At 35.6% G+C, this 26186-nt stretch overlaps 2 protein-coding genes and 1 pseudogene across 3 annotated transcripts; 2 read left to right on the forward strand and 1 right to left on the reverse strand.

Annotated features, from left to right (window-relative positions):
- Positions 1-1225: 1225 nt before the first annotated feature.
- Positions 1226-2912, forward strand: LOC147395126 (transcription factor TCP20 pseudogene; annotated as a pseudogene). The gene is made up of 2 exons (XR_015181603.1): positions 1226-2527; positions 2619-2912. The product of XR_015181603.1 is annotated as a transcription factor TCP20 pseudogene (transcript).
- A 4806-nt stretch (positions 2913-7718) lies between these two features.
- PNSL5 (cyclophilin 20-2) lies at positions 7719-12711 on the reverse strand. The gene is made up of 7 exons (XM_086453472.1): positions 12550-12711; positions 12210-12446; positions 11711-11861; positions 11524-11612; positions 9375-9429; positions 8502-8587; positions 7719-8140 (listed from the first exon to the last, which is right to left on the reverse strand). The coding sequence occupies exons 1-7, from the start codon at positions 12571-12573 to the stop codon at positions 7988-7990; spliced, it is 795 nt and encodes a 264-aa protein (XP_086309598.1). The 5' UTR covers positions 12574-12711; the 3' UTR covers positions 7719-7987.
- An 8128-nt stretch (positions 12712-20839) lies between these two features.
- LOC147395128 (ACT domain-containing protein ACR6-like) lies at positions 20840-24894 on the forward strand. Its single transcript, XM_086453471.1, has 7 exons — positions 20840-21027; positions 21630-21675; positions 21840-21954; positions 22045-22112; positions 22547-23155; positions 24170-24274; positions 24375-24894. The coding sequence occupies exons 1-7, from the start codon at positions 20981-20983 to the stop codon at positions 24714-24716; spliced, it is 1332 nt and encodes a 443-aa protein (XP_086309597.1). The 5' UTR covers positions 20840-20980; the 3' UTR covers positions 24717-24894.
- The last annotated feature ends 1292 nt before the right edge of the window (positions 24895-26186 follow it).

Raw genomic sequence — 26186 nt, forward strand, 5'->3', positions numbered from 1 at the left:
TGTATTGAGAATTCAAATGAACGCAAGTCGAAATTGAAATTTTATCATATTCAACTCACGAAATAGTAATTTACCCTTAATTTAACTTCTTATAATCATTATGGCATTATTTTAGTCGTTATCTAAATATATAACGTCATTATTATAACACGTGATAGGGTGGTTGGTTTGTGTGGCCCGCCAAAGCAAAAAAAAAAAGGTCATTATCCTTGGGAAATATTGTAAAATTTAAGTTTCGTTAGATTCTCACAAGCATTGAAAATGAGAAACTATCCAAGACTGAGATAATTCACTAGAGTCCTCTTGATATCATTCATGAATAAGAGATACCATGCCAAAATCAAGATATCATTTCTTCTTCTCTGATTCAAATATCTAAAAACCTTGAAATTGTCCGAGACTATTACTCACCCTAGTCATCTCAATATCGTTCATGATTGATGCAAGACATGAAACCAAGATTTAAAACCATGGTCATTTTCGGCTTCCAAAGAAGAAGAAGTGCTTTTCAAAATTTTGCTAAATTTTTACCAAAAGATCATGTGAATCTCAACAACTGCTTTTAAATTCCAAAAGTGCTAAAATGCTCTCCAAACCTGTTTCCAATTAATTGCTGTTCACATCAACAACATACCCCATGAGATGGAGGCCTCTCTTTCTTTACATGACTCCCTATCTCTCACCAAGGAAGTTTTCTTTTCCATCATTTTCAACCCATATTTGAAAAGCTAAGATTCCCTTGTTGAATGTTGAGATTCACAAAGTTTTGCTCTCCACATTCAGAAAATAGGACCATCTTCAAAACTGTCCAAAGCTCCACTTCAGAGAAATCCATTTAAAAAAATAACTTATATAGTAACTGAAGCAACTCTCTCTCTCCCTCCAATTTTAGTAATAAACTTAACTTTTATTTTTTCTTACTTTGTTGGGGAGTGGTAGAGACTAGAGACTACAGACACCCCACCACACTATTCAGGGACTACCAGGTGTACCTCTGCCAGCAATGCCAACTGTACATTTGAGTCACTTACAAGAGATGCACAGTGGGATTGAGGGTGAGAGGAATCCATGGAACATGAGAAGGTGGCGAAATTTTCTATTGAAGTAGCTATCAAAGAAAGGTAGTCAAAACACACAACAGTAAAAAAAAAAAAAAAATACAAAATACAAAATAATATATATATATAGAGAGAGAGGGGAGTGAGAAACAGAACCCACAAGACAAACAGTAAAGAAGACACGCAGATTAGAAACAAACAGTTAAAACCCTTTTTCAAGAGAGTAACTTTGAAAAAATGGGTATCTTATTTGAGTTGGGTATTTCAATTTTTCTTTGGTCTTTTGAACAAAAACAAGTTCATTCCTTACCAAAAACAGTGAAACCCCATGAAAGTCTAGGTCTTTCAGGGTCACCTTCTTCGGTCAAAGTAGTCAGTCATCTCTGTTTTTCATGGATCCCAAGAACTCAAAGCAACCACAAGAGGTACCCAAGTTCTTGAGTCTACCACAATCAGATATGGGTGAGAACAAAACAGCAGAAATCAAGGATTTTCAGATTGTTGTTGCTGACAAAGACGAGGGTAAGAAACAATTAGCACCCAAGAGAAGCTCAAACAAAGATAGACACACAAAGGTCGATGGTAGAGGGAGAAGAATAAGGATGCCTGCTTTATGTGCAGCAAGGATTTTCCAATTAACAAGAGAATTGGGCCACAAATCTGATGGAGAAACCATACAGTGGTTGTTACAGCAAGCCGAGCCATCGATCATCGCGGCTACGGGCACTGGAACAATACCAGCTTCTGCTCTTGCTTCTGTTGGATCCTCTGTGACCCAACAGGGTACCTCTGTTTCGGGTGGATTACATCCCAAGATCGATGAGTTGGGACAAGGTATTGGGTCTGGTGGTAGGACCAATTGGGCCATGTTGGGTGCTAATTTGGGTAGATCACCTGTGGGCACAGGACTATGGCCCTCTGTCAGTGGAATTGGGGCCGGTTTCGTTCCTTCTTCGGGACCATCAACATCGAATTTGGGCTCTGAAAGCTCGAATTACTTGTCGAGAATTGGTTTCCAAGGGTTTGAATTGCCAGGTTCTAATCTGGGTCCTATGAGTTTTAGCTCAATTTTGGGTGGAAACAATCAGCAATTACCAGGATTGGAGCTTGGGCTTTCTCAAGATGGTAATATTGGGGTTTTGAATGCTCAGGCCTTGAGTCAGTTCTACCAACAAATGGGGCAAAACCGAGGCGTTGCTGCCCCCCGACCCATGCATCAGCAACACCACCAACAGCTGCAGCAGCAACAGCAACAACCACCTTCTGCCGACGATGATTCTCAAGACTCAGGACATTAGAGGGAGAATCTGGGAGGAACAGATTCCTTTCTGTTTAGTTGCCGAATTTGGAGGAAGAGAATTGTGGGGATTCAGTCTTTTTATGAATTTGGGTCATAGGGATTGGATTTGGGTATTGGTTCTGCCCCCTTTTTTTTCACTCCACAGATTCATACTAGTCTTCAAATGCAGGTGCTTTTTGGGTTCTTTTCAATTTTGTATGTAATCTTCTTTTGAGAGTTGTTAATTATAATGGAATTGCTTCTGATTCGGAAATGTGCAGGTGGAACTGTGCATAGCTGAATTGCTTGGGATTGGCCCCTTACTTTCTTGTTTATTTCAGGCGTGTCGATAATATTGTAAGCTATATTTGATGATTTGTTGTTGTTGTTAGAATCCCACGGAGTGGTGATCGGCGTGTTTGTGGAAAGAAAATTTAGGTTTGCGTGGTCATACTTGTGTGGTTTTTCTCTTGGATCTTGTGAAGGTTTTCTATATTCTTCTATTTTGATGCACAACCATGTTATCTGTTAATGTTTATGCTAGTTTAGATCAATCACGATCTTTGCTTCTGCTATAGGATCTATTGAAATGGGATATAATTCTGAGATGTTGATCTATTGTCAAATGCTGAATTCTTTTAGCCCAATTCAGGTGTTTGTTGATCTGATGAGACTGAAAGTTTGGCTTCATAATTCAGGGATTTTATGTTAATGTGTTGACAGTTTCAAGCTTACTTTTATGATTTTGTCTGGTTTATATTGGTGAGAAAAAGATGCACGGTCATTCATCTTTTGTGCTTAAAGGTGCAAAATTTTGCTTCTTGGGCTATGTTTTAGTCTTATCGTGATTGGGTCAGTCATACCCAGTGCTGCTGTGAATGGTATCGGCAAACTTCATATGAGCCCTTCCAGATTTAGCTAGAAATCTCCATAATCTGTTGGTATAACCTCAAGCGGAACGTAACCTTTCTGTTTTTGGATTCTTAGATATCATGCAAGAACCTTAGGCTTGCATGCACCTTCAAAGATTTGTTTCCCTAGATGACGCAGCTCAGGAATGGGGAGTGGGCATTCCCCTCATTTTCCGGATCATGATAGTGAAAAAATCCATACTAATTTTCGTAAATGCCCATTAACATGGCACCTAAAATTTTCAGCTTCAAGGTGATGGTACCACACTTCTTGTCCTGGATTTAGCAAAAAAACATTCCTGGTGTTTCTCTGTTGAGTAGAGCCAATTGAGACACACATTTGGGTGGGTAGTAGGCTGCACAAGTTTCATCTCATTATAGGTCCCGCATCCATGCAGTAAAGACATGAGAATGGTACACTTGGTTATTAAAACTTTTGGGCGAATGAAAAATTGAGGCCTAAAGTCTCCCACCGGATATGTTGTTTTTGTGTGTTTTTCTTCATTTGTTGTGCAACATTTTATTCCCACATCAACTAGAGAGAAGACAGTTGAGTGGAAAATATATACTTATGCCTCTAGTACTGGGTCGAGCTTGGGTTCGGATGCAAGCTTACTCTGGCTTTCTAGAATGTTCAAGATGTTGTTCTACACTGTCTCTAGCAAAAGGTCTTCCCTTTGAGGCACAATTGATAAATGAATCCACCTGGGTTTTGGTCTTTAATGATAATTCCTTTTTAACTAAATTTTTAATAATTTTTCCCCTTTATGTAATGGTTGGAGATCTGTTTGTTTATGTGGATCATCTGTTGGAGAATTGCCCATGAAACTGTGGCCCACGTTCTTCTCGTTAGTCATTACTGGATCTTATGCCACACATCCCCAATTATCTCACTAGGAATCAATGATTGTTTAGGATTGAGGTCCATTTAATAAGTCATGTTCTCTGAAAATGCACACAAGCAAAATGAAATGATGTTACCAAGATTGTTCTTCCTCCAGTTCCTCTAATTTTCTTTCCTTCTATTGTTACGACCAAGGGCACTAAGTTGTTGGTTCTCTTGGGAGTTGAAGGAGTTGGTGTGATGCCTTCCTTCACCAAAGACTCTTGAATGTTGGGGGTGCAGTCTCTTCAGCATCACACATGTAGTGTAGAGGCACAATTCTGTCTTAGGGAAACCCGTCAAACACGTGCCTAAGCTAGAAGTGCCTAAAATTCAATAAATCATCTTCTGCTTCAATTTATGGTAGTTGAACACAATTAACTACAAATGACTTGTTAGGATTTGGCCAATTTATGGTAGCAGTCCTAAACCGAGGTTTTGAAATTATGTGCTTGATATGTTACATGCATTTTGTGGGTTTCAAGGTCAATGTTGATGTCACTACTCTTGTTCCGCGTAGGACTTTTCATTCAAGGGCCCCATAGTCAGCGATGAGGTCCCTATCTTCCCTCTTTCTTCCACTAAACAGACATTAATTGATCGTTATTCAGTTTCTCTTCATTCCCAGAAGATGAAAGTGAAAAGCTTGTTTTTGTGTCTGACTTGTCAGGCACGATAATGAAGGTAAACCCATTTCTCAAACAATCAGAACTATAGCTTCAACCGACAAAATTCAGCTGGAATTGTTCCCAAACACCAATATAGGAGTATCCAGCCATTCATCTATACTATAATATGATCTTTGACTAGATGGACCATGGAATGAATCATATTTCTCTGTAGCCTACAAATTTTTGAACTTCTCCCCAACTTGCATCTGATGTAGCTAGTAGACCTTATGCACTCACACAGTGGCGACACCGCTCACTTGATCATGCACACTTCACAATTGTAGTTTGACATACAACACTAGAAACAAAAGTTGTAATTTCTAACTGTCACTGTAACTTATATTGTTTGTCGATGAAATACCAAATGGTTCTACAGACATATCATGAGATCTCTTAATCTTCCATCTCTACTTTCATGTAGGGTTAAGTCCCCTCTTGTGTTTTTCATGGTGCTAGTTTCCATTCAATTTCTGTCTCACTGGTATTTTGCTAATCATTCCTGTTCCCTTTACCATCACCCCTTTGTTTTGTTTTTTTCTGGTCAACTTTGTCGACTGGAGAGTTGAGATTCTTTAAGTTGTGTATCACAACTTATGTTCCTCGACTCATCATCGTCCTATTACACAATACAAATTTTACCATTCTTGAGCCATATCTAATGAGTTTGTATCCATGTTAATGGATTCAAAGTTATTTTTTATGCTGGTTCCAAATTTGAGACGACTGCCCTTTATTCAGGGTTAGGACTCCAATTTAATGTTGATAATTGATGTTGCACATTGATCTGTATTCTTAGTCTATGAACTATATTGGTCTTTATGTCACTCCCTCTCCATTTGCTTAGTTTTTCATCTTTCAATATAAATCATAGCTTCCTTTGCATCTCTACAACACTCTCTGATTTGCATCGTGATCGTTTTTTTTTTTTTTTCTTTTATTCAAGATCTTTTCAACAATTTTTTTTTTTTTTGGGTCCAAGTTGCATGATCTTATTATATGATCCTAGAAAAAATCAAAACGGATCTCATCTAGTGGGGCCACCAATTCGAATTATGATGTGAAGGTCGTGACCATTGAACCTTTTTTGAAATTCTATCAAGGGTCGGTATTTAATGTAATCGATTTGAAGTTGAATAATGATGAATGCACACGGTCTTGGTATGCGGCTAATGTGGCAAGGGCACAAAATCGCACATCTTGTACAATTTGCATTCATCACGGCTCTTTGAAGTTTTATATTTCGAAGGAACAAGCAATTGAAAAAGGATGATAAAATTCAAATGAGTTGTGATTTTCTGGCTCCCCCTTCCGACATACTCCCCCTCAACTTTCCCAACGTGGCATGTGATAAAATTGTAGATCTTCTTTTCTTGGGATGTTCAATTGTACATCTCCATAAACATGCTCAATTGTGTACATCTACAATAAACATGCACAATTGTGTATCTTGAACATGCACAATTGTGTATCTTGAGGAAGAAAAATTATGGTTCTGTCACATGGCACGTCTAGAGAGTATGTCCAAAGGGGGGGGGGATCAAAAAATCATTATTCAATTCAAATTGAGTCATGATTTTCTGACTCCCCCTTTACTCTCTTGACGTGGCATGTGTATAGAATCATAGATTTTTTTTCTTGGGATACACAACTACACATATTTATGGGAATTTGCAGTCATGTATCCCGAGAAAAATATCTATGATTTTATCCACATGCCACATCTGGAAAGTGGAGGGGGAGTCAGTTTATCATTATTCTAAAGAATTAGTTGTACATGTATAAAAAACTCTATTCTCGCTACGACAAAAGCATCTCTTATAAGATTATTAAAAAACTTTTGTGAACCTTTTTATATAGAAACAAAATTCTAGTTGTAAAAATTAAAAGTAAAAGACCACTCAAATTCTAAAGCAATTTCACCATGTAGACAACATCACTTGAATTTTTTTTTTCCTTCTTTGTAGATTTAAAATATTGCATGGGGGATGACTAAATTGCTTAAGATGTCAAGACAGAGAACAAGCAGACATGAACCTCTTTTGTTTTCCTCCATCTCTCGTTTACCACCATAAAGTCAATAGTCTACACATTGAAAGGGAAAAGTCAGCAAAGATGGATTCCAAAATAGCCTCCATGCCTTCAAAGTTCCAAGTAACCAGGAAATACGACCTTTTAATCTTGGACCCCACCACAAATCTCAATGATGATGATCTCTAATACAAACAAGGATGATCAATATTGGGGGTTCATTGAAGGTCCAACCACCCGTCCTTGACCAATTTTATAAAACCAGAGTCAAGATTTGACCCCAAGAGGCAAATTGATATGCTTCAAGCTGATGATGATAAGCATACCATATGTTGCTATTATAAAGTGTGAAGGATATATATATAGGGGAGCATTTGGAGGCCCTAAAGAGAGCCAAATATTTTTCAAAATATGGGTTAGAATTTTCTATATAGAGATCATCCTCACAAAAAATCAACCCATTTCGAAACTTCTAATCCCATTAAAAGTGGTTTACAAATATTTGACGGTTCACGATTCTTCAACTTGTTTACTTAGATTAAAAGTTTCGGAATGAGCTGACTTTTTACCAGAAGGATCTCCTCACCATAGAGATCATCCTCACAAAAATCAGCCCATTCTGAAATTTCTAACCCATATATTGAAAAATGTTTGGCACAATGTTTGGCGCTCTTTAAGGCCTTCAAACGCTTCCCATATATACATGACATCTAATATACAGTGTGAAGGACATCGGAGGATGATGTCCCAACAATAGAACAAAAATCAAAGCCATCGTATCAGTCGGTAGAGGTAGAAGAAAAGGTGAGCTAAACATTAATGAGCCAGTGGGGGGCTAATGAGTTCACCACATGGCATAAGAGGATGAGAGTCATTGAAACTATCCAGTAATAAAAAATGGCCTAAGCCCATGTTCTTTATTTATAGGCCAACTCATAAAGCTGGCAATATGTTCTTAAACAAGGGATTAAACCCAATATTCTAAATACCAACCACATCCCCTCATCTCTCCAAAATGAATTCTCAATCCGGTCACAGCTCATCATGTACTGATCTATATCCTTGTACAGAAGATGAAAGAAAAAAAAAACAAGATTATGGATTGGTCCAACCCTACACTACAAATCCTCAATACTTCCAATAGCCCAAGACACTTCTCAGACCAACGGAAGTTCGCCACATTCGCTAATCACCACTTTCTTTCTTGGCCGATCACCTCTGTCCGTCTCCTGTGACTCGACCAACTTGACAATGTCCATGCCCTCCAAAACCTGCCCAAATACCACGTGCCTCTGATCCAACCAAGGTGTCTGCATCTCATCAAATTCACAAGGTTGTCAAGTTGGAAACATTTATTTGCAAAGCCTATTTCAACTAGTCTGTGGTAGTGCACGTATTGTCCTGGGATGGAACCCTCTCCAGCCCCATGGTTCATTCACTTTTGTCAGACTTCAAAACATGAAGAAATTAAATCGATGATTTTTATTTTTTCATGCAGTTTAGTTTACATATTTAGCTAGTCACTTGAGACATGAATCATCAATCATTTTAGAAAAAAATAAAAATAAACATGACTTTTTTAGTTATTTCAGTGGTAATGATCTAAACTTTTTTGGGAATGCAATTGTAATTGGAGTAAGAAGAATGCAATAAAATAAGAGTTAGTATTACCTTAACAGTGCAAATAAAAAATTGGCTTCCGTTGGTGTTGGGTCCTGCATTTGCCATACTAACAACTCCTGGTCCCACGTGAGTCACTGAAAAATCTCGGTACTTCAGAAATATGCGCAAGTTTTTTTTTTGATAAGTATAATCTATTGATAAAGTGGAAAAGAGTACAAGGAGGCTGAGGAGGCCTCACAAAGAGCAACAAAACAAAAAAAGAAAAGAAAAAGATAAAACTTCAATCAAGTTCTTTTTCATACATGAGAAAATATAGTTTGCCAACTAGAGGGAGATGACCAAACATAGAGAGATGAATACAAGGCTCCCAATCAGTGGATAAGTAAGCACTGGTCAACCCCAAGGGGTTGGCCTAGTGGCAAGCTGAACCTTGCCAAACTCCTCAGGAAGATTAGGTCAAGTGTTCGAAACCCCATGAAGCTCTGAATTCCTTGGGCCCACCCTCTAGGGTCTAGTTGACCCTCGACTCAACCAGTTGCACATAGGACTTTCCGAGGTGGCGGTGCGTGTGACCGTGGATTCACCCGAACGGTGGGGATACCCAGAATAAGCAAAAAATAATAATACTAATAATAAGAATAATCACTGGTCAATTAGTCCAAATTAGATATTATAGTCTAAGAAATCATAAAGTAGACATGAATGGAACTATTTAAGTTATAGGCTTTTGGATGATCAGTGCAGTTTTTTCGCTGACCAAAGAACACAACAAATCCAAATGGATGTGACCTATTGATTACATATTTTTTCGTTGGAAATCTCCTAGGTACAATCCAATGACTGATGGGCCCCATGCCTCTGTGCATGTGTAAGACTCGCACTAATGCTATCTTTGCAAACATGAGGTGAGGATCAACTTACAGTTGAAGTTCTCATCCTTAAATGTCCGGCCATAAATACTTTTCCCTCCAGTTCCCTGCAAAACAGGACCATTTTCAAAGAATTAAGAAATGGATGGACATGGTCACTCATAAAGGAATGTACTTTATAAATTGCCAAGAAAGTGTTAGTTCTAAATGCATGTCCAATCAAAAGATAGAATAAGTCCAATTTCCATCAATTTAGTCAATAAATTGCCTAATACCATAACATCAAATATGATTGCGGCCAAGGGGCCAACTACTCTCAGATGACAAAAGTAGAAAATAAAAGCATAAATTCAGTAACTTGGAAACAAATAATTTTACTATTCACCAAAATATTTCCTCTGAAATCTAGTGTTTTAATAACTAGAATTTGATTATTTTGGTCAAATTCAGTATTCACTGACATAATTGGCAAAATGAATAGTGATTTCCACCGAAATATATATTAAAAAATAACTGTCAATTAAATTTCATGTCGGAACTTGCGGAAATGGAAATATGTCAAAATTTAATACTATGCTTTCATCCATTCCAAAAAATGATATTTCTTTTCCTCATTAGCCAAACACATTGGGACTTGAAAAAAAGAAGAAAAGTGAATCAATAAATTGGTAAGCTAACATGATACTATCGATTAATGTTAGCTCCCCTCCTTTAGAGAAGAAGCTAATCTTCCACATGGCCAACCTCCTCTCGAATCTCTCGATCACAGGTTCCCAAATAAGAAGGTCTAGATGAGAAGGAAAGTTCCACACCCTGAAATTCGTATTCAACATCAACTACCAATGAGCCATATAATTCGCTCCTACATCTCTCAACTACCCTCCTAAATCTCTCAACTAGAGTCCTAACTTGCTCCAAGGGGAAGCCTGGGATAGAACCTAGGCAGCTAACCAATTATGCTACTCAAATTTCCCACAATCTCTACCAAATTAACCCCCTTACAGGCACCTGAGACCTTGTTCTTTGAAAGATCTTATATCCTCAAAACAACGAACCACCCCTCATATATGTCAATGGGCGTGGCATGCGATGCACAAGAAGAAAAGATCATACTATCTACAAGCTGAAGATGGAATATAACAAGACCCAACTCGGGACCTCAGATTCTTCAATCAACTTTTCTTCATATCAACATCCACAAATTTTCCCAATTTTTATTGAAATTCCTCAAAAACAATAAGGACACATTTCATAAATGTCAATGACCATAGCATGTGATGCAAAAGGAAAAAAAGATCATACCATTTGCAAACTGAAGAAGATATAACTAGACCCAACCCGGGACCTAATTCTTCAATCAACTTTTCTTCATAACAATATCAACAAGTTTTTCCAATTTTTAATGAAATTCTATTGAATTATTAACCACCATTCCCTAGAATTTTCCTTGACTGTTGCAATCTTTAGGCTGATTTGATAAAATTCCTGAGACCATCTAAAGGATAGAAAAAGCAATTACATGTGCACATGCAGTCTATCAAGTAAAGAACAGAATGCCGCTTTAAGGTCTGGAGTAAAGGATACAACTATCTCAACAAGACAAGAATTCAGAGACTTAGGAGGTTAAAATGCTTAGAGATAACTTACGCTAGAAATACCTAAAAGTTAGAAACAACAGTCCAAGCCCACATTCATTAGATAACGTATATGGGCAAAGAGCCAAAACCACCCTAATAGGAAAGAAGAATGACAGAAACTTTTCAAAACCATGGGAAGATTTTCTATGCAAATGCTCACACATGCAATGTAAGTAAAGAGTCACCTTTCAATAAATCAAGATCAAAGCTCACTAGTTATCGAGAGCTAAAGAAACACATTTCTCAATGAGTAAAGACAATGTTAACGACACTGGAAGAACACAAAAAGGAATAAAAAAAACTAAGACTACCACAAATTTCCCAATTGATAATTCAAGTAAAGTATATCTTTTGAAACTAACTAATAGCTTACATTTCCTACAAAAACCACAAAGCTTTCCACAACCACAGAAACTCTTTTTTTCACATTAATATGTTAAGTTGGAAACAAACTAAACAATCCCTTCAATTAATAAACTACCTACTACAACTCTAATATACTTTTCTTACCACCAAACCAAATCATATAAGAAGTAGTCACAAATTGATGCAAAGAGCACATACATTTCCTTTATCAAAATCTCCTCCTTGAATCATGAAATCTTTAATAACACGATGGAACGCGGAACCCTTGTACCCAAAGCCCTTCTCTCCTGAAATTAAAAAACAAAACCCATTCAAGAGCACAATTCAATCAAGAACTTTAAAGGGCAATACCGCTAAAAAAAAATAATTAATTAAATAACACAACCTGTGCACAAAGCACGGAAATTCTCTGCAGTTTGGGGCACATCATCACCAAACAACCCAATCACAATCCTTCCCACAAAGGGTCCTACAGGATTCCCAATGCTTATATCAAAATATACTTTGTGGGTAACTTTAGATTGCAAAGTCACTTCCTGAAATTCCATTACAAATTCAAAAAAAACCAAAAAAAAAAAATGTCAAAAATCTGAAATCTTGGCTTTGCAATCGTTTATCATTCCAAATTTAACAATTACTACAGCAAAAAAAAATTCAAAAAATTTATGAAACAAACAATTACTAAGAGTCTGATAAAACTCCGAAATCCAATTTATCTAAATAACATAAAAAAACAAACAAAGCCTTAATTTTTCTTCCAAAACCAACCAACAAAACTACAAGACCCTAATATTAAATTCCCAACAATCCCAAAACCCTAAAATGCAAAGCAATAAACCCAAAAGTAAACAATAAAGAAAACCCAGAAATGAACCAAATTTGACCTGCGCAGCGCCTCGAACCAAGCTAACGAAACGGGTTCTCCTTTGACAGGAACGGAACGGAGACGGACAAGTCGTGGAAGGAACAATACCCAAACAACCAGACAAGAAAGTCGAAGACGATAAGATGTTGGATGCAGGGGACGGGCAATTTCGTAATTTGACAGCATTACAAGATTGGTTTAGAACCTTGAACTGTGAGATGTTTCGTGTGTCTGTAGCGATGTGACCCACGTTTACCTGCAAACAGAAAATGAAGCCCAAGTGAAAATTTGAGAAAAAGCTAAGGGCATAAATGGAAAAGAATGTAAATGGGAGGTCTACTAGATTAGTGGGTTCGTACCAGACGAGTTAAGGGAGCCGCCATTGTTGGAAGTGTGTGTTTAGAATCGGAGGTTTGGAGGTTACAGTTGCTTGGCTTTGGACTGATAAGGTATTTGCAGATTTGGTGTACTGTGTAGTGCTGATGCTTACTTGCGAATTTACGAATTTATCCTTCACTAATAGACCATAATTTCTAGACCCACATGGACCAAACCCAAGTCCAACGGACCGGGCTGGACTGAAGATTTGTTCTGAACTTGATAAAATTGAAGCAACAACATTATTTGGTAGCTGGTGTTAGAACATAGTCCCACATCACTTCGGGAACCAATCTGCGGTGTATAAGGAGAAGGCAACCCTCACCTTACGACCATGATTTTGATATTGAATTAGGCCCATGGACCTTAATATGGTATTAGAGTTGGACCCATATGTTTCTGGATGTGAGGAAGCATTTCCTTTATTCTGCACCCTCCCATGTGAGGGAGGGTGATAGAACAATAGTCCCACATCGCTTGTGGGAGCCCAATTCATGCGGCATATAAAGGGAAGGCAACCCTCACCTTATGATCATGGTTATGAGGTTGTGTTTGGCCCATGAACCTTAATAGTTGGTACTCACAAAAAAATTGATATTCTTATGAAATCATGACCATTACAATTGTATGCATTTTTAACTGAAATATCATATAAAGTATATATAATTGATTCACGGAACATTCTAGACTTGGTAACAATGTAAACTGTGAGTCATTCACACCATTGTTTCAAGATTTTAGATTTTCCTTGGCCATAGTAATAAAGTTCGGATTCAATAATTCTTTGATGGGGGTTCTTTTCAATTAATTCAGAAAATTTTCTAAATAAAATTTTGGAAAATATACAAAATGATGTTTTTGGGTTTTTTTTAAACCAAAACCCATCATCTTCAACGCCCCTGAAAACCCCATCTTGTTGAAATTTTTTTGAAGAAAGCCCTAGTTCTTTGTTCGCATTGTGATGGGCTCAGTTTCTTCGGCACCATCCAATTAATATCAATTATCCTACCCATCATACAGTGAAAATTTTAGATTGTAGAAGAAATGGGTTTGTGACATTACAACATATGTTCTCTTTACTTTGTTGGATAAGTGCGTTGCAAGGAGCCCGAGTGGAATACTGATGAAAAAAAGGGAACAATTAGGTAACGATGACTTAGTCACGCTCCCACTCCTATTAAGAGGGGAGCATAACCTTTATAGTACTTTTTCCTGTAGTTTCCTGTAGTATTCCTTCTATAGTGGAGAGGTCATGTTGAAACAACATGACTTAGATAAGATTTTTAGGGAAATGTACATAAAACTATAGGAAAACGGAGCTACAGAGGATCCGCTCCGTATTAAGGGATGTTTTGCCTCAACCTTCCAGAGTTCATGTTTTAGCTTAGAATTTCTTTTTTAAAGCACAATTTTGAATTGAGCCAAGATTTTTAAAATTGACATTCAATGAACTCCCAGATCTAAAATTAAAATCTAAAATCGAAAGATAGAAAATAAATTTTTAATTTTTTTGAATATTACTAAAAAAAGAAAAAGAAAAATTGCTCTACATTTGTGTGGCACACAATTATGTTTTTAATACCACATAGATGGGTGGTCAGAAATATTTCCTTAATTAGAAAGAAAAATGTTTTTCAAAAGAGAGCATTATATCATTGTGACTTAAAGTCACAAAGATCCATTATTGATAGAAGAGACAATCAATTCGTGCACCCTCAGCTCCATTAGTTTGAAGAGAAAGAAGAAAAAAAAAGACCATGAATGGTGGTAATTGTCCCATTGGAAACGTTTTGGACCGTTCAATCAGATTGTGATCACGACTTGTGGGGTCTACAGTGGGCCCGTGTGCCATCTAACCCAACCATGGATGAAGAGTGGAGCTATGAAAAATGGACCATTATAACTCTATTATTTCTTGGGTGATTTTCAATTTCAGATCTTAATTATTGAATTATAGGGGGAGATTATATCTGACCTACTGAAATCTTTGTTTGATACTTGTTTTTATCTATTTTCATTGATTATAAGCATGCCATGGCTTTTGAAATCCAGATCCTTCTCTTTTTATGGATTCCCACTCAGTGTGATAAATGTCTAAGTCAATGAGTGGCTGGTGTTCCATATTGTTGGAATTGGGATCCATCAAAGATAACATTAAGAAGGAAAAAAAAAAAAAAAAAGAGTATATTAAAATAATGATAAATAATATTCCCTTGTTTTGAGAAAAGAAAAAAAAAAAACAAAAACAAACTGACTATAAAGTGATTGTTATATATTAATCAATTACAACAAACAAAAGAGTTTCCTCCCGTCTTTGTACAAGGTTTTCTTAGCATCACTAAAACCATGCTTAGTTTGATCAAAAGAGATAATATAATTAGAAAATAGATTATTATAGATGGAAAAATCGATATTAAATATGTGAGGTAAATAAGGTAAATATCGATGATCGATCAAATAATAATTAATACGAATCTTGAGATATTAATTGATATATTTTGAATTTAGATTTTATTTGATTAAAATTATAATCTTATCTAAAAATTAGAAAGTCTCATAATTGACTAGAGAATATTTATTTCTACATAAAAATAGATTTTGTAGAGAATATAAATGATTTTACTTTCTTTTTAAGTTTTGACTTCTATCTATATAAAGAGAGTTATTAGGTAAAAAAAATGAGAGGACTTTTGGGAGAGAGGAAAAAATTAAATAAGGCTATATTTTGTAAATCTTGTATTTGCTTTAAGAATAGTGGAATGGCTGAGTCTAGGGATGTAGTCTAGATTTATGACAAATTCCGTTAACAAATCTTGCTTCTTGTCTTTTCTCCCATTTTTTTTTTTTTTGTGTGATTTTATTCGTTCATGTGCATCAATAACAGTAAAAATCGATTGTTAGGGGTAACTCTTGAGAAATCGACAACAACAAAAAATTTTCTTCTGCAATTAATATTTGTGCGGTTACATTTTTGTTAATCAATCACACCTCAATACCACTAGTAAAATATTTTTTTTGAGAAATTTTTTTATCTATTCTAATATCTATACGGTGTGGTACTTGTCAAAGAAACTATGATACCTGATATAAAAAGTAGTTCTTAAGGAAAGAGTTCCTAAAACCAATAACTACCTCTTTTAATTGTAAAGTTTTCCTTTTCTTATTCTTAATTTGGCAAATTTTTTTACACACGTCTCTTTAAGTCAATTCCATGATCACAAAAGATTGATTGTATCTTTTGCAAATCAAAATCAAGAGATTGTTGATTCTAAAATATTATATCTAAATGCCTAAAATTACCTGAATCCAATGGTTGGACATCATTATTGAAATTGCCCAATGGTTTGGTGGATCAAATGATGATAAGTATAGTGGTAGGCATGTTAATGGATGACTTTGAGCCAAACTTAGATGAGTCCTAATTCGACCCTAAAGAAAAAGGTCATATTTAAATCGTTCTTATATTCCTATCAAACTAAGTTGGCTCAAGTTGATTTTCGAATTCTATAAAAAAAAATTAATTTTATGCATGTTTTTAAATTGATTGAAAGCCAACTATTAGTCGTTTTCATTAAAATATAGGTTCAACGTATATCTTATTTGAAAAATAGTTATAAATAAAAGTAAAATTGTTACTTAGAATATGTTTTGATTATTTTTTTTAGAGACAAAATAATCTGACACTCTTTTTTTAGATGGCCTTGTACGTCTCCATCACACATCACAGAACTGTAAATCCTTTGCTTCTAGATACACAAGAAAAAGATTTATGATTCTGTAACTTCCATGTCATGAAGTGCATTTGGGGGGGTTTGAAAGAAGAGCATCAGATTATCGTTAGTTTTTTTTTTTTTTTTTTTAATATATTAAATTATAAAATCATTCATCTATTTATAAGTAAATTATACGTCTAACCATTATTAAGCCTTAGCCTGACCCGGATTTGATGGATAGATTTTTTTTTTTTTTAATCTGGCCCATCTTTACAAGCTCAAGATTAAGTTGTTTGGCACAATCAGGTTGGTTAGTGTGCCAATGGGCTCAATTGACACCCCTAGTTGATTTATGGGTCGATTCCAATTTTGTTCCTAAGGAGAATCAAAACCTTTATATTTTTTTGATTCCGATTTTTATTGATTTAGATTTCAATTTTAAAATAAGTGGAATCGATTTGAAGCCACTGAAATAATGTGAGTGCCTATTGGTCCTAGTAGAATTGAACAAGAAAATAAAATATTTCAAATTGTTATAAATAAATAAAAATTATTTTAAAAGTTTAACTTATTATCTATAAAATTATCAACTCAACTACAACTTGTTTTATTAAAAATAAATAAATAATAAGTCAACAAATTGTCGTAGGACGTAGGGGCATCGAATATTTCCCCACAATAGAGAGTGGGACCGAAATTTGTTGGCTACACTCCACACAACCAAGTGGGTACATATTTATATCTTTTAGTAAACCTATCAGGGCGGCGCACACCGTCATATCTCCATTTTTCTTGACCCTTTATTCCCATCAAATCACCTTTTGGGGTGGATCATGTACTTTAGAAAGTGGGATAGCTATCCAACTCCATATTTTAATTTTGCTTCATATGTAATCTGTGGTTAAAAGTCATCGATTAAACTAATTTTTTATTATTATTTGTATGTCTATAAAATAATAGTCCAACATTATTGAGACAGAGAAGAAGCCACGTAGTGCAAAATATATACCTGAAATGATTTAACTAATAGACTTCTTGGTGTACAGGATACTGGCTAATATTGGTACGCGTGTGATCGAATAGCTGGAGGAGTGACGTGGATAAAAGTCGATGCTTTATCTCACATACAACAACGTAAGTGATAGATGAGCCACCACGCGGACACTATTTTTTTTAATATATATAAAGTGACAATAGCATCTTGATCTTATTATAACTTTTTAATTCGTGATTCTTGTATTAATGAGTAGGGGTGCACATTGGATTGGGTAAATCCGATAACTGAACCAATCCGAAACTTTTTAGATTTGATTGAATTGGTTCGGATTGAACATGATTTGATTCGGATGTGAATTATTAAAAAAAAATCCGATTGATTTGGTTCAATTCTGGATTAAGAATATAATAGAATCGAATCAATCCGAAGTATCTATTATAATATATAAATAAATAAAGTCATCTCTTAGTTTCGCTCTTCTATTCTCTATTTCTCTTTTCTTTAAATTTGAGGAAAATCTAACCGTCGTTCGTCTCCTTCACCTTGCCACTTCGTCAGAAAACAAAGAGGTAACTCATCTCTCTCTCTCTCTCTCTCAACTGTGTTAGTATGTTACGAAGTGGTAACTCATCATAGTCTTCAACTTCATCTCCTCTGTTTTTTTCTAACAAAAACTCATAAAAAAAATGTATACAAATCTCTTTCTCAACTCTCAAATGGATCTATCTATTTATGGAAAAAATTACTCAAAGAGTTTGATTCCTTATTTTTTTTACGAGAACCTATATGCCGTGTTTGTTAGATGAAATATATTATATGAACTTAGACTTGGATTCGCTAATCTACCATTTATGAATTAGTTTCTCACTAATTCATCCAAAATAACAATTTTAAATTTGTAATTTTTTTTAATCTCATTGAGCTTCCTCTAATTTTTCAATTTATACAAATTTCAATCAAGATTTTATCATAAAATCATTTTCATTTTAAAAATAGTCATTATTTATGATCTGATCCAAAGGATTCCTCTTTTGAAAGAAAAAATACTAGTTTTTTTATTTTGAAGGCATGAGAACTGAGAATGGATTAGTTCGGTTCTATAGAGTAATTGGATTGGTTTAATTCCAAATTTGTAGAACTAATCATGTTTGGTTCGATTCTAATTTTGTCAAAATCTGAACCATGTGCACCCCTATTAATAACCACAACATTTTTATTTTTATTTTTGCTTATAATTGGTATCCCCACCCATCGGGTGAGACTAATCCCATGATCACACACATTGCCCTCTCAGGAAGTCCTACATGCAATTGATTTAGTCAAAGGTCAACTCGACCTGGAGGGTGGCCCCAAGGAATTTATTGATTCGTGGGGTTTTGAACGCTTGACATGCCCTTCCTAAGGAGTTTATCAAGTTCCGACTTGCCACTAAACCAACCCTTTGAGGTGGATCAATATGCATAATATGTGAAAACTGTATCATGAAACTTTATGCAAGAAACATGCCCACAACCCAATACATATAAGAAAAAATGTGAAATAATTATTTGGGGGGTGATTCACATATTCCAAGTTGACATGTTATTTTTTTAAATTGATCAAATGAAAAATATTGTTACTTTTTTTATATAAAAAAACTATAGTACATATGGATCAAATTAACAGCTTACCCATCTAGACTTTTAATACAAAATACAGAGGAGGAATACCTTGAGATTTGGAATGAACCAGTAAGATCAAAGCCTAGAATATTGGAGATGAGTTTCAAATGTAAATAACTTTCAAACTAGGTAATCTCGCTAAAAATCACTTCTCGATGGTTATTTTATTTAGAGTTCTTCAACTCATGCAGCAATTCCATTACTATTGATCCTTAATCAAATGGTTACAATAGATGAAACGAAAGCATCCTACAGTTACTCGATTCATTAAAGTGGTACTCGATTAAAAACTCAACAATCCAACTAAAACATTAATACTAGGAGGGAAAATTTATTATTTTTCATTTTAAGGTGAATCGTTTTCGCTTCAAGTAAGTAAAATTAATGTGACTCCATTAACAAATTTGATTCATGCAAGGAAAGTGACACCAAAATGGAGGGTTGCGTCGTTGAAAGGTGGGAATGTTGATAAGGTCTTGGAAGTGGAGACCAGATAGAGAATTCAAAGCCATCTGATCAAGATCGATGGTTTAGTAGACCTCTTCAAGCGAATCTTCTAACAAGAAGTTTTGATTTTAATTGGGAGAATAAAGAAATTTGTTGGATCTTGGTCGGTGGTTTGTGATGAATCCAAGTAATTAATTTCCATTATTAACTTTTAAAAGTTGAACTCCTTGAACTCCAACTCCCACGATCTATTCTATTTAATCTTGTAATTAATTACCAGTTGTCACAAGGCGTGAAATTCCCTATAATAAGCTCAAATTTCTAAGAATTTTCTATATAACTCTCGAAAGTAAGATTTCTCCAAGTTAAAGATGTCTCAAGAAATATTTAGGATTCCTTAATATTATGAAGTTGTATAAAATGTTCTACAATTTATATATGATTCCCCCTCAAGTTTATAAATAAGAGAGCATTGTATGTTTTTAAGCATTCAAAAACTTATATTCAATACATTTTCCTTCAAAAACTCTTAAGCACGTTCTTTACATTTCTTAGAGTTCTCTTTAGTGATATAGTGAGTGCATGAATCTCTTAGGTCATTTTATGAAAAAACTTAATCAAGCATTCAAGAGGGTAATTGCGTGAGTGTCGTACATGCATAAAACATGCCCTCTTCCACTTTTTGATGAATTTTTTAGACACTTGTACACTTTCACGTTAGTGACATGATCCTTGACATCAGTCTTCTCTTATCAACTAAAGGAAAATGACCATGAGACCTCTGATTCTTCTTCCCAAAACCAATCGTCAACCTCTTGGATATGATGATAACGATGGTCACAACAACGGTGATGAGGTAGTGATGGTAATGATGATAATGATGGCATTAAGATTAATTTTTCAATGGTATAGAAGAAAAGACCAAGGTCAAGGGGTTATATCATTAATGTGAAAAGATAAGGAGGCATCTCAAAATTAAAGACGAACAAAAGGGGCATGCCTTCATTTTTAAAATATAGAGATGGTACGTGTAACGTAAAGGGAGTCCTCCAAATTTTTGAAGGGGCCTGGCGCGAGAACCGGTCAGTCACACTAACATTACCACAAAAACTACGGGCTTAGCTTGGACCAGACGAACAAACAGACCAAAGTTTGATATTAGATTCTCGCACTCTAGACTGTTGGATTTAATCAAGATGAATCTTGAAGCTCTATCAGTGGTTTGAACATAGGGAGTAGGTACGGTGACTAGGGATGACGCTAACAGTTTATATTCCTCGAGAGAAAAACGCAATTCACGTTTCTTGACCAATGAAAAATAGACACGTCACTGAAAACTTTACTTTACTTTATGTGCAGCCTGATTTGCTGTTCATGTTATCTATTTGATTTTTGTTCTTGTCAGTTGGTTTTTGAACGGTTTTTAAGCTTCTCTTTGATTTCTCTGTGTCTATGATATGTTCTTCCCTACATGTAGGAGCTCTTTTTATATTCTTTATTATAGAGTAATTTTTTGTATTTGTGTTTGTGTTTCTTTTTAATTAATCTTCTCTTCAAATCCTGGGATTTGTTTAGAAACTTGAGAATATCAGACATGGATGATGAGTATGCAAAGCTTATTAGGAGGATGAACCCACCAAGGTATTTTTTTTTTATATTTCTTTTTTAATATTTATTTTCTTCACTAATTTTTTTTTCTTGTTTGAAACTATGTCTTGGTCTTTTTTATTCAACCCCACCCCCCTTGAACCCAACTTCATTTGCAAAAAAAAAAAAAAAAACTATTTCTTGGTCTTTTTGATGTTTGCTGAAGATGTTGGTTACCATGTAGTTTCCTAAGCATCACAAATGAATTTTTGGTAAGATTGGTGCAAAGGGTCTGTGGCATCTGCCTTTTATTTTTATTTTTTTTTGGTTTTTTTTTTCCCCTTAAATCCTTTTTTTTTCCTGAAATTATTATCTGGGATTTTCGGTTTCATTGAAGGTATTTTTTTTTTCCCCTTATTGTTTACTAAGTAGTAACAAGATTTGGAGATGCAATTTGGAATCTACCCTGTTTTGTTCTGCTTTTTAACTCCTTTTATGGGTTTTATTTATATATTTTTTATATGGTTTTACAAGTCAATCATGATTTTTCTTTCTCCCTTTTTATGAAAATTCTGGGACTCTTGGCTTATTTTCAGTATGTATGTATGCATGTATGTGCTTCTTTATCTAATATGGGGTTTTTTGGTTAATGGCAGAGTTGTGATTGACAATGATGCTTGTGAGCATGCCACAGTTATTCAAGTAAAGCTTGAAACCAATAATTCTCTTTATTCATTCCTATTTGTTTTGTCGAAAAGCTGACAAATTAGAAAAAAAAAGTTTGACTTTTTATTGCATTTTAAGCCAGATTTACTTGCCATTATATCCTTGGTGGTATTAATAAAAATGGGTATTCTCTTACTTAGGTGGACAGTGTCAACAAACATGGAATTCTCCTAGAAGTAGTTCAAGTTCTTACAGATCTAAACCTTATCATAACAAAGGCATACATGTCCTCTGATGGGGGATGGTTCATGGATGGTATGGTTACCTTCCCAAGCTAGCCAAATTTTATTTGACTAAAATCAATGCTTTTCTCATCATTTCTCAATCGAAATCAATATGTTTCAGTGTTCAATGTGATCAACCATGATGGAAATAAAGTCAAAGATGAAGGGCTCATCAATTGTATAAAAAAGGTCAGCACTTGTACTACTTTTCTAGCACAACTTCAATGGTTTTCTTGGTGCCTTGTTGGGTTTCTAATGAAGTATAATAAACTTACTAGACATTTTGCTTGTCTTTTTTTGTGTGTGGCAATTCTTGTGTTCCATGGATTGAAACTTTACCAAATAAAGTTTCCACTTAAACCATATGTAATTGTAATTTTTCTTTTTCTTTTTTTTTTTCTCAAATTTCATTTTCTTCCAAAACTGAAATGGTGCCTAAATAAAATTTTCCTAATACCCATATCAAATCTTGCTTATTTTTGCTCAATTTGCTGTCTCCCCACTGAATCTTTGACCAAATTAAGTGTTTACATAATGCAAAAGCCTTATCTGAAAGCATTTACATATAATTATTTGCATTTAGTTTTCCTCAATTTCTTGATTTTACTTGTTCAATGTTGCAGTCACTCGAAACCAATGCTTGCTTCCTACCCCCTCTGAGAAGTTCTGTTGGGGTAACGCCGTCCAAAGAACACACCTCAATTGAGCTAACAGGCACTGACAGACCAGGTTTATTGTCCGAAGTATGTGCCGTGTTAGCAGATCTTCATTGCAACGTAGTAAATGCTGAGATATGGACGCATAATGCTAGAGCAGCGGCAGTAGTTCATGTCACAGACGAATCCACGGGATGTGCAATCGAAGATTTGAAGCGGCTTTCCACAATAAAGGAACTCTTATGCAATGTCCTCAAAGGCAACAATGATTGGAGGACACCAAAAATGATGGTTTCACCTCCGGGAGGCACCCATACAGAGAGAAGGTTGCATCAGATGATGTTTGCGGACAGAGATTATGAAAGGGTTGAAAGAGTTGGGCTTGGGAGAGTGGAGGATATGAGCTCAAGACCACATGTTGCATTGTTGGATTGTTTTGAGAAGGATTATACTGTAGTTACCATGAGATCCAAGGATCGTCCGAAGCTATTGTTTGATGCCGTGTGTACACTAACAGACATGGAGTACGTAGTGTTTCATGGAACTGTCAGCACAGGGAGGAAGGAAGCTTATCAGGTAAAAATGTAAATTCAAGTTACAGAAAAGTAGTTTCTTAGTGTTGAGTGTATATTTTCATTCACGCTTGGGTGTGTCATACCCAGTTAAGCCCCGTGGCCCTCTTATATTCATAGTTCCCCCTCTCTCCAACAAATCAGTCTTTTGGAGTCGTTGGTTGGTTAACATGGTATCAGAGTGCTAGGTTCATATAGGTCATGGGCTCGATTCTTTCCACCCTAGTGGGTGAAGGGGAATGTTGAATATATATTTTCATCCACTCTCGGGTGTGTCATACCCCAAGTTAAGCCCTGTGACCCTCTTAGATTAATAGTTCTCCCCCTCTCCAACGGATTAGTCTTTTGGAGTAGTTGGTTGGTTAACAAGGTATCAGAGCGCTAGGCTCACGGGCTTAATTCTTTCCACCCTAGTGAGTGATTAGTCTTTTGGAGTGTTGGGTGTATATTTTCATCCACTCTCAGGTATGTCATACCCCAAGTTAAGCCATGTGACCGTCTGATATTCATAGTTCTCCCCCTCTCCAACGGATCAGTCTTTTGGAGTAGTTGGTTGGTTAACACAGTATCAGAGCGCTAGGTTCGTATAGCTCACGAGCTTGATTCTTTCCATCCTAGCGAGTGAGGGGGACTGTTGGGTGCATATTTTCATCCACTTCGGGTGTTTCATACCCCAAGTTAAGCCCTGTGACCCTCTTATATTCATAGTTCTTCCCCTCTCCAACAGATCAGTCTTTTGGATAGTTGGTTGGTTAACACTTGGAATTGGATTTGATTTACTTGATTATGAAAACTTGGCTTAGGGGAGAGCTTTCTACCCAACTCAATTATCTGTCAAATATTTTATAAAAAAAATCTAATCAATTTATAAAAAATTGTACTTTCATATCAATATGTTCCACATTCAAACAAATTCCATGATTTGGAGGTGTGATACTTTCAATTTAAGCCTTGCAGCTTTTAGTTTAATAGTTGTTTATTTAAAACAACCATCTAATAGTTTCTTTTTTGGAATTAGGAATACTATATCCGTCACGTTGATGGAGTGCCTATAAACTCAGAAGCTGAGCGACAACGTGTAACCCAATGTCTTGAAGCAGCCATTGAGCGGCGAGCCTCAGAGGTGAGATAGAAGAATTGAATCAAAATGATTTCTATTATGTTTTACGTAATTCCAATCATAGTTTGAATTTTTTATTTTTTTTTTTGGCTTGGCACTGCAGGGACTAGAACTTGAACTATGCACAGAGGATCGAGTTGGACTTCTCTCAGATATTACCCGCATTTTCAGAGAAAATAGTTTAAGTATAAAGAGAGCAGAGATCTCAACAAAGGGTGGGAAAGCAATAGACACATTCTATGTCACGGATGTTTATGGTAACACTGTTGACCCAAAGATTGTTGATTCAATCCGTCAACAGATTGGACAGTCTGTATTGCGGGTGAAACAGAACTTAAGTTTCTCTTCCGAACCTCCAAAGGAGACAACAAGAAGTTTCCTCTTTGGAAGCATCTTTAAAGCTCGAACGTTCCAAAACTTGAGACTTATCAGATCTTACTCTTGACATCCCAGTTATATTTGAAGAAGAAACCATGCAGAAATATCAAATAACCACCCTTTACTGTGAACATACTTCATGGTTTGATGTTTCATGTTTATATCTCTTTTAGTTTTGTAATTGGATGGTGTACATAGATATTACATGTGTAGTTAAAAACATAATTGTACATAGGGGTGTCAATGGATAGTCGAAATCCGAATCCGAATTCGAATTCGAATTCGAATTCGAAAAATCGGATATTATCCGAAATTTTCGGATATCGGATTCGGATTCGGATGTCATTTTAATATCCGAATGAGTTTCGGATACGAATTCGGATATTGCGATATCCGATTCGATAATATCCGCTCCGATAGTAATACATATATTAGGTATATATGTTTTACAACAAAACTTTATATATGCAAATATATTATGTTATATATTCGCGTCATACATCAAAACTAATTTCAAATCTTTATCTTCTCAACTCAAACCCACGTTTAACAGACGACCCACCTTCAACAGACGTTAATGGTGGTTTCTGTTTTGATCGAACTCTGTGACCACGATTTTCTCCGGCCGACGAGCATCAGGTACTCTTTCTCTCTCTCTCTCTCTCTCTCTCTCTCTCCGATCTAATCAATCGAAGTGATTTTTTTAAGGAAATATGTGGGTATCAACTCTGCAAACTCCGACTTGTCTACTCCCGCCGGTGAAATTTCAGATATATATTCTCTCTCTCTCTCTCTCTCTACGAGCTGAACCTGCCGGAGTTTTCAGATGAAATCTGTTGATTTCGACTGTGCGAACTCCGATCGGATCGAATGTTTTCGGATATCCGATATGTTTTTCGAATTCGAATTCGAATGTTTGTTAGGGATATCCGATCGGATTCGAATTCGAATTCGGATAGTAATTTTTTTTTTCGGATTCGAATTCGGATATAGCAGTATCCGATCGGATACCTATCCGTTGACAGCCCTAATTGTACACATAAATGATGTTTATGAACAAAGTAATGTAAATTTGGTGTAAAACTGCCTCGTTTTATGTGTTTACTTGGTGCTAATATCATGGTTTTAACATCTCATCTTGTCCATGAACGAGACCTATTCGTCTCGGATGAGTTTTCCGATACGTTTGAGTCGTCTCGTTCAACAATGAGAAAAATGAACCATGGTTTTAAATCTCATCTGATACGTTTGACTTGTCTATCCATCTCATTCGTGGACAATACCGAGACGTATTGGACGATTCATCTCAGTCTCGGTCTCGGACGAGATTTATAACCATGACTAATATTGATTTGTAATTAACTACACTTCTAAATCTCTTGGTCAATAATCATCATAATCATTGAAGCCTTATTGCAAAGATTTAGGGTCAGTTAGACAAAACTTGTTCCTCCATTCAAATTTGTCGAGAGTCTTGTTTTCTGTTATTGAAAGTGTGATCATATTCATTTTCACTTCGTCAATCCATGTTATTTTT

Source organism: Akebia trifoliata, chromosome 9 (assembly GCF_017979445.1).
Source record: "Akebia trifoliata isolate Shusen 1 chromosome 9, ASM1797944v1, whole genome shotgun sequence".
In the NCBI taxonomy this organism is placed as follows: Eukaryota; Viridiplantae; Streptophyta; class Magnoliopsida; order Ranunculales; family Lardizabalaceae; genus Akebia; species Akebia trifoliata.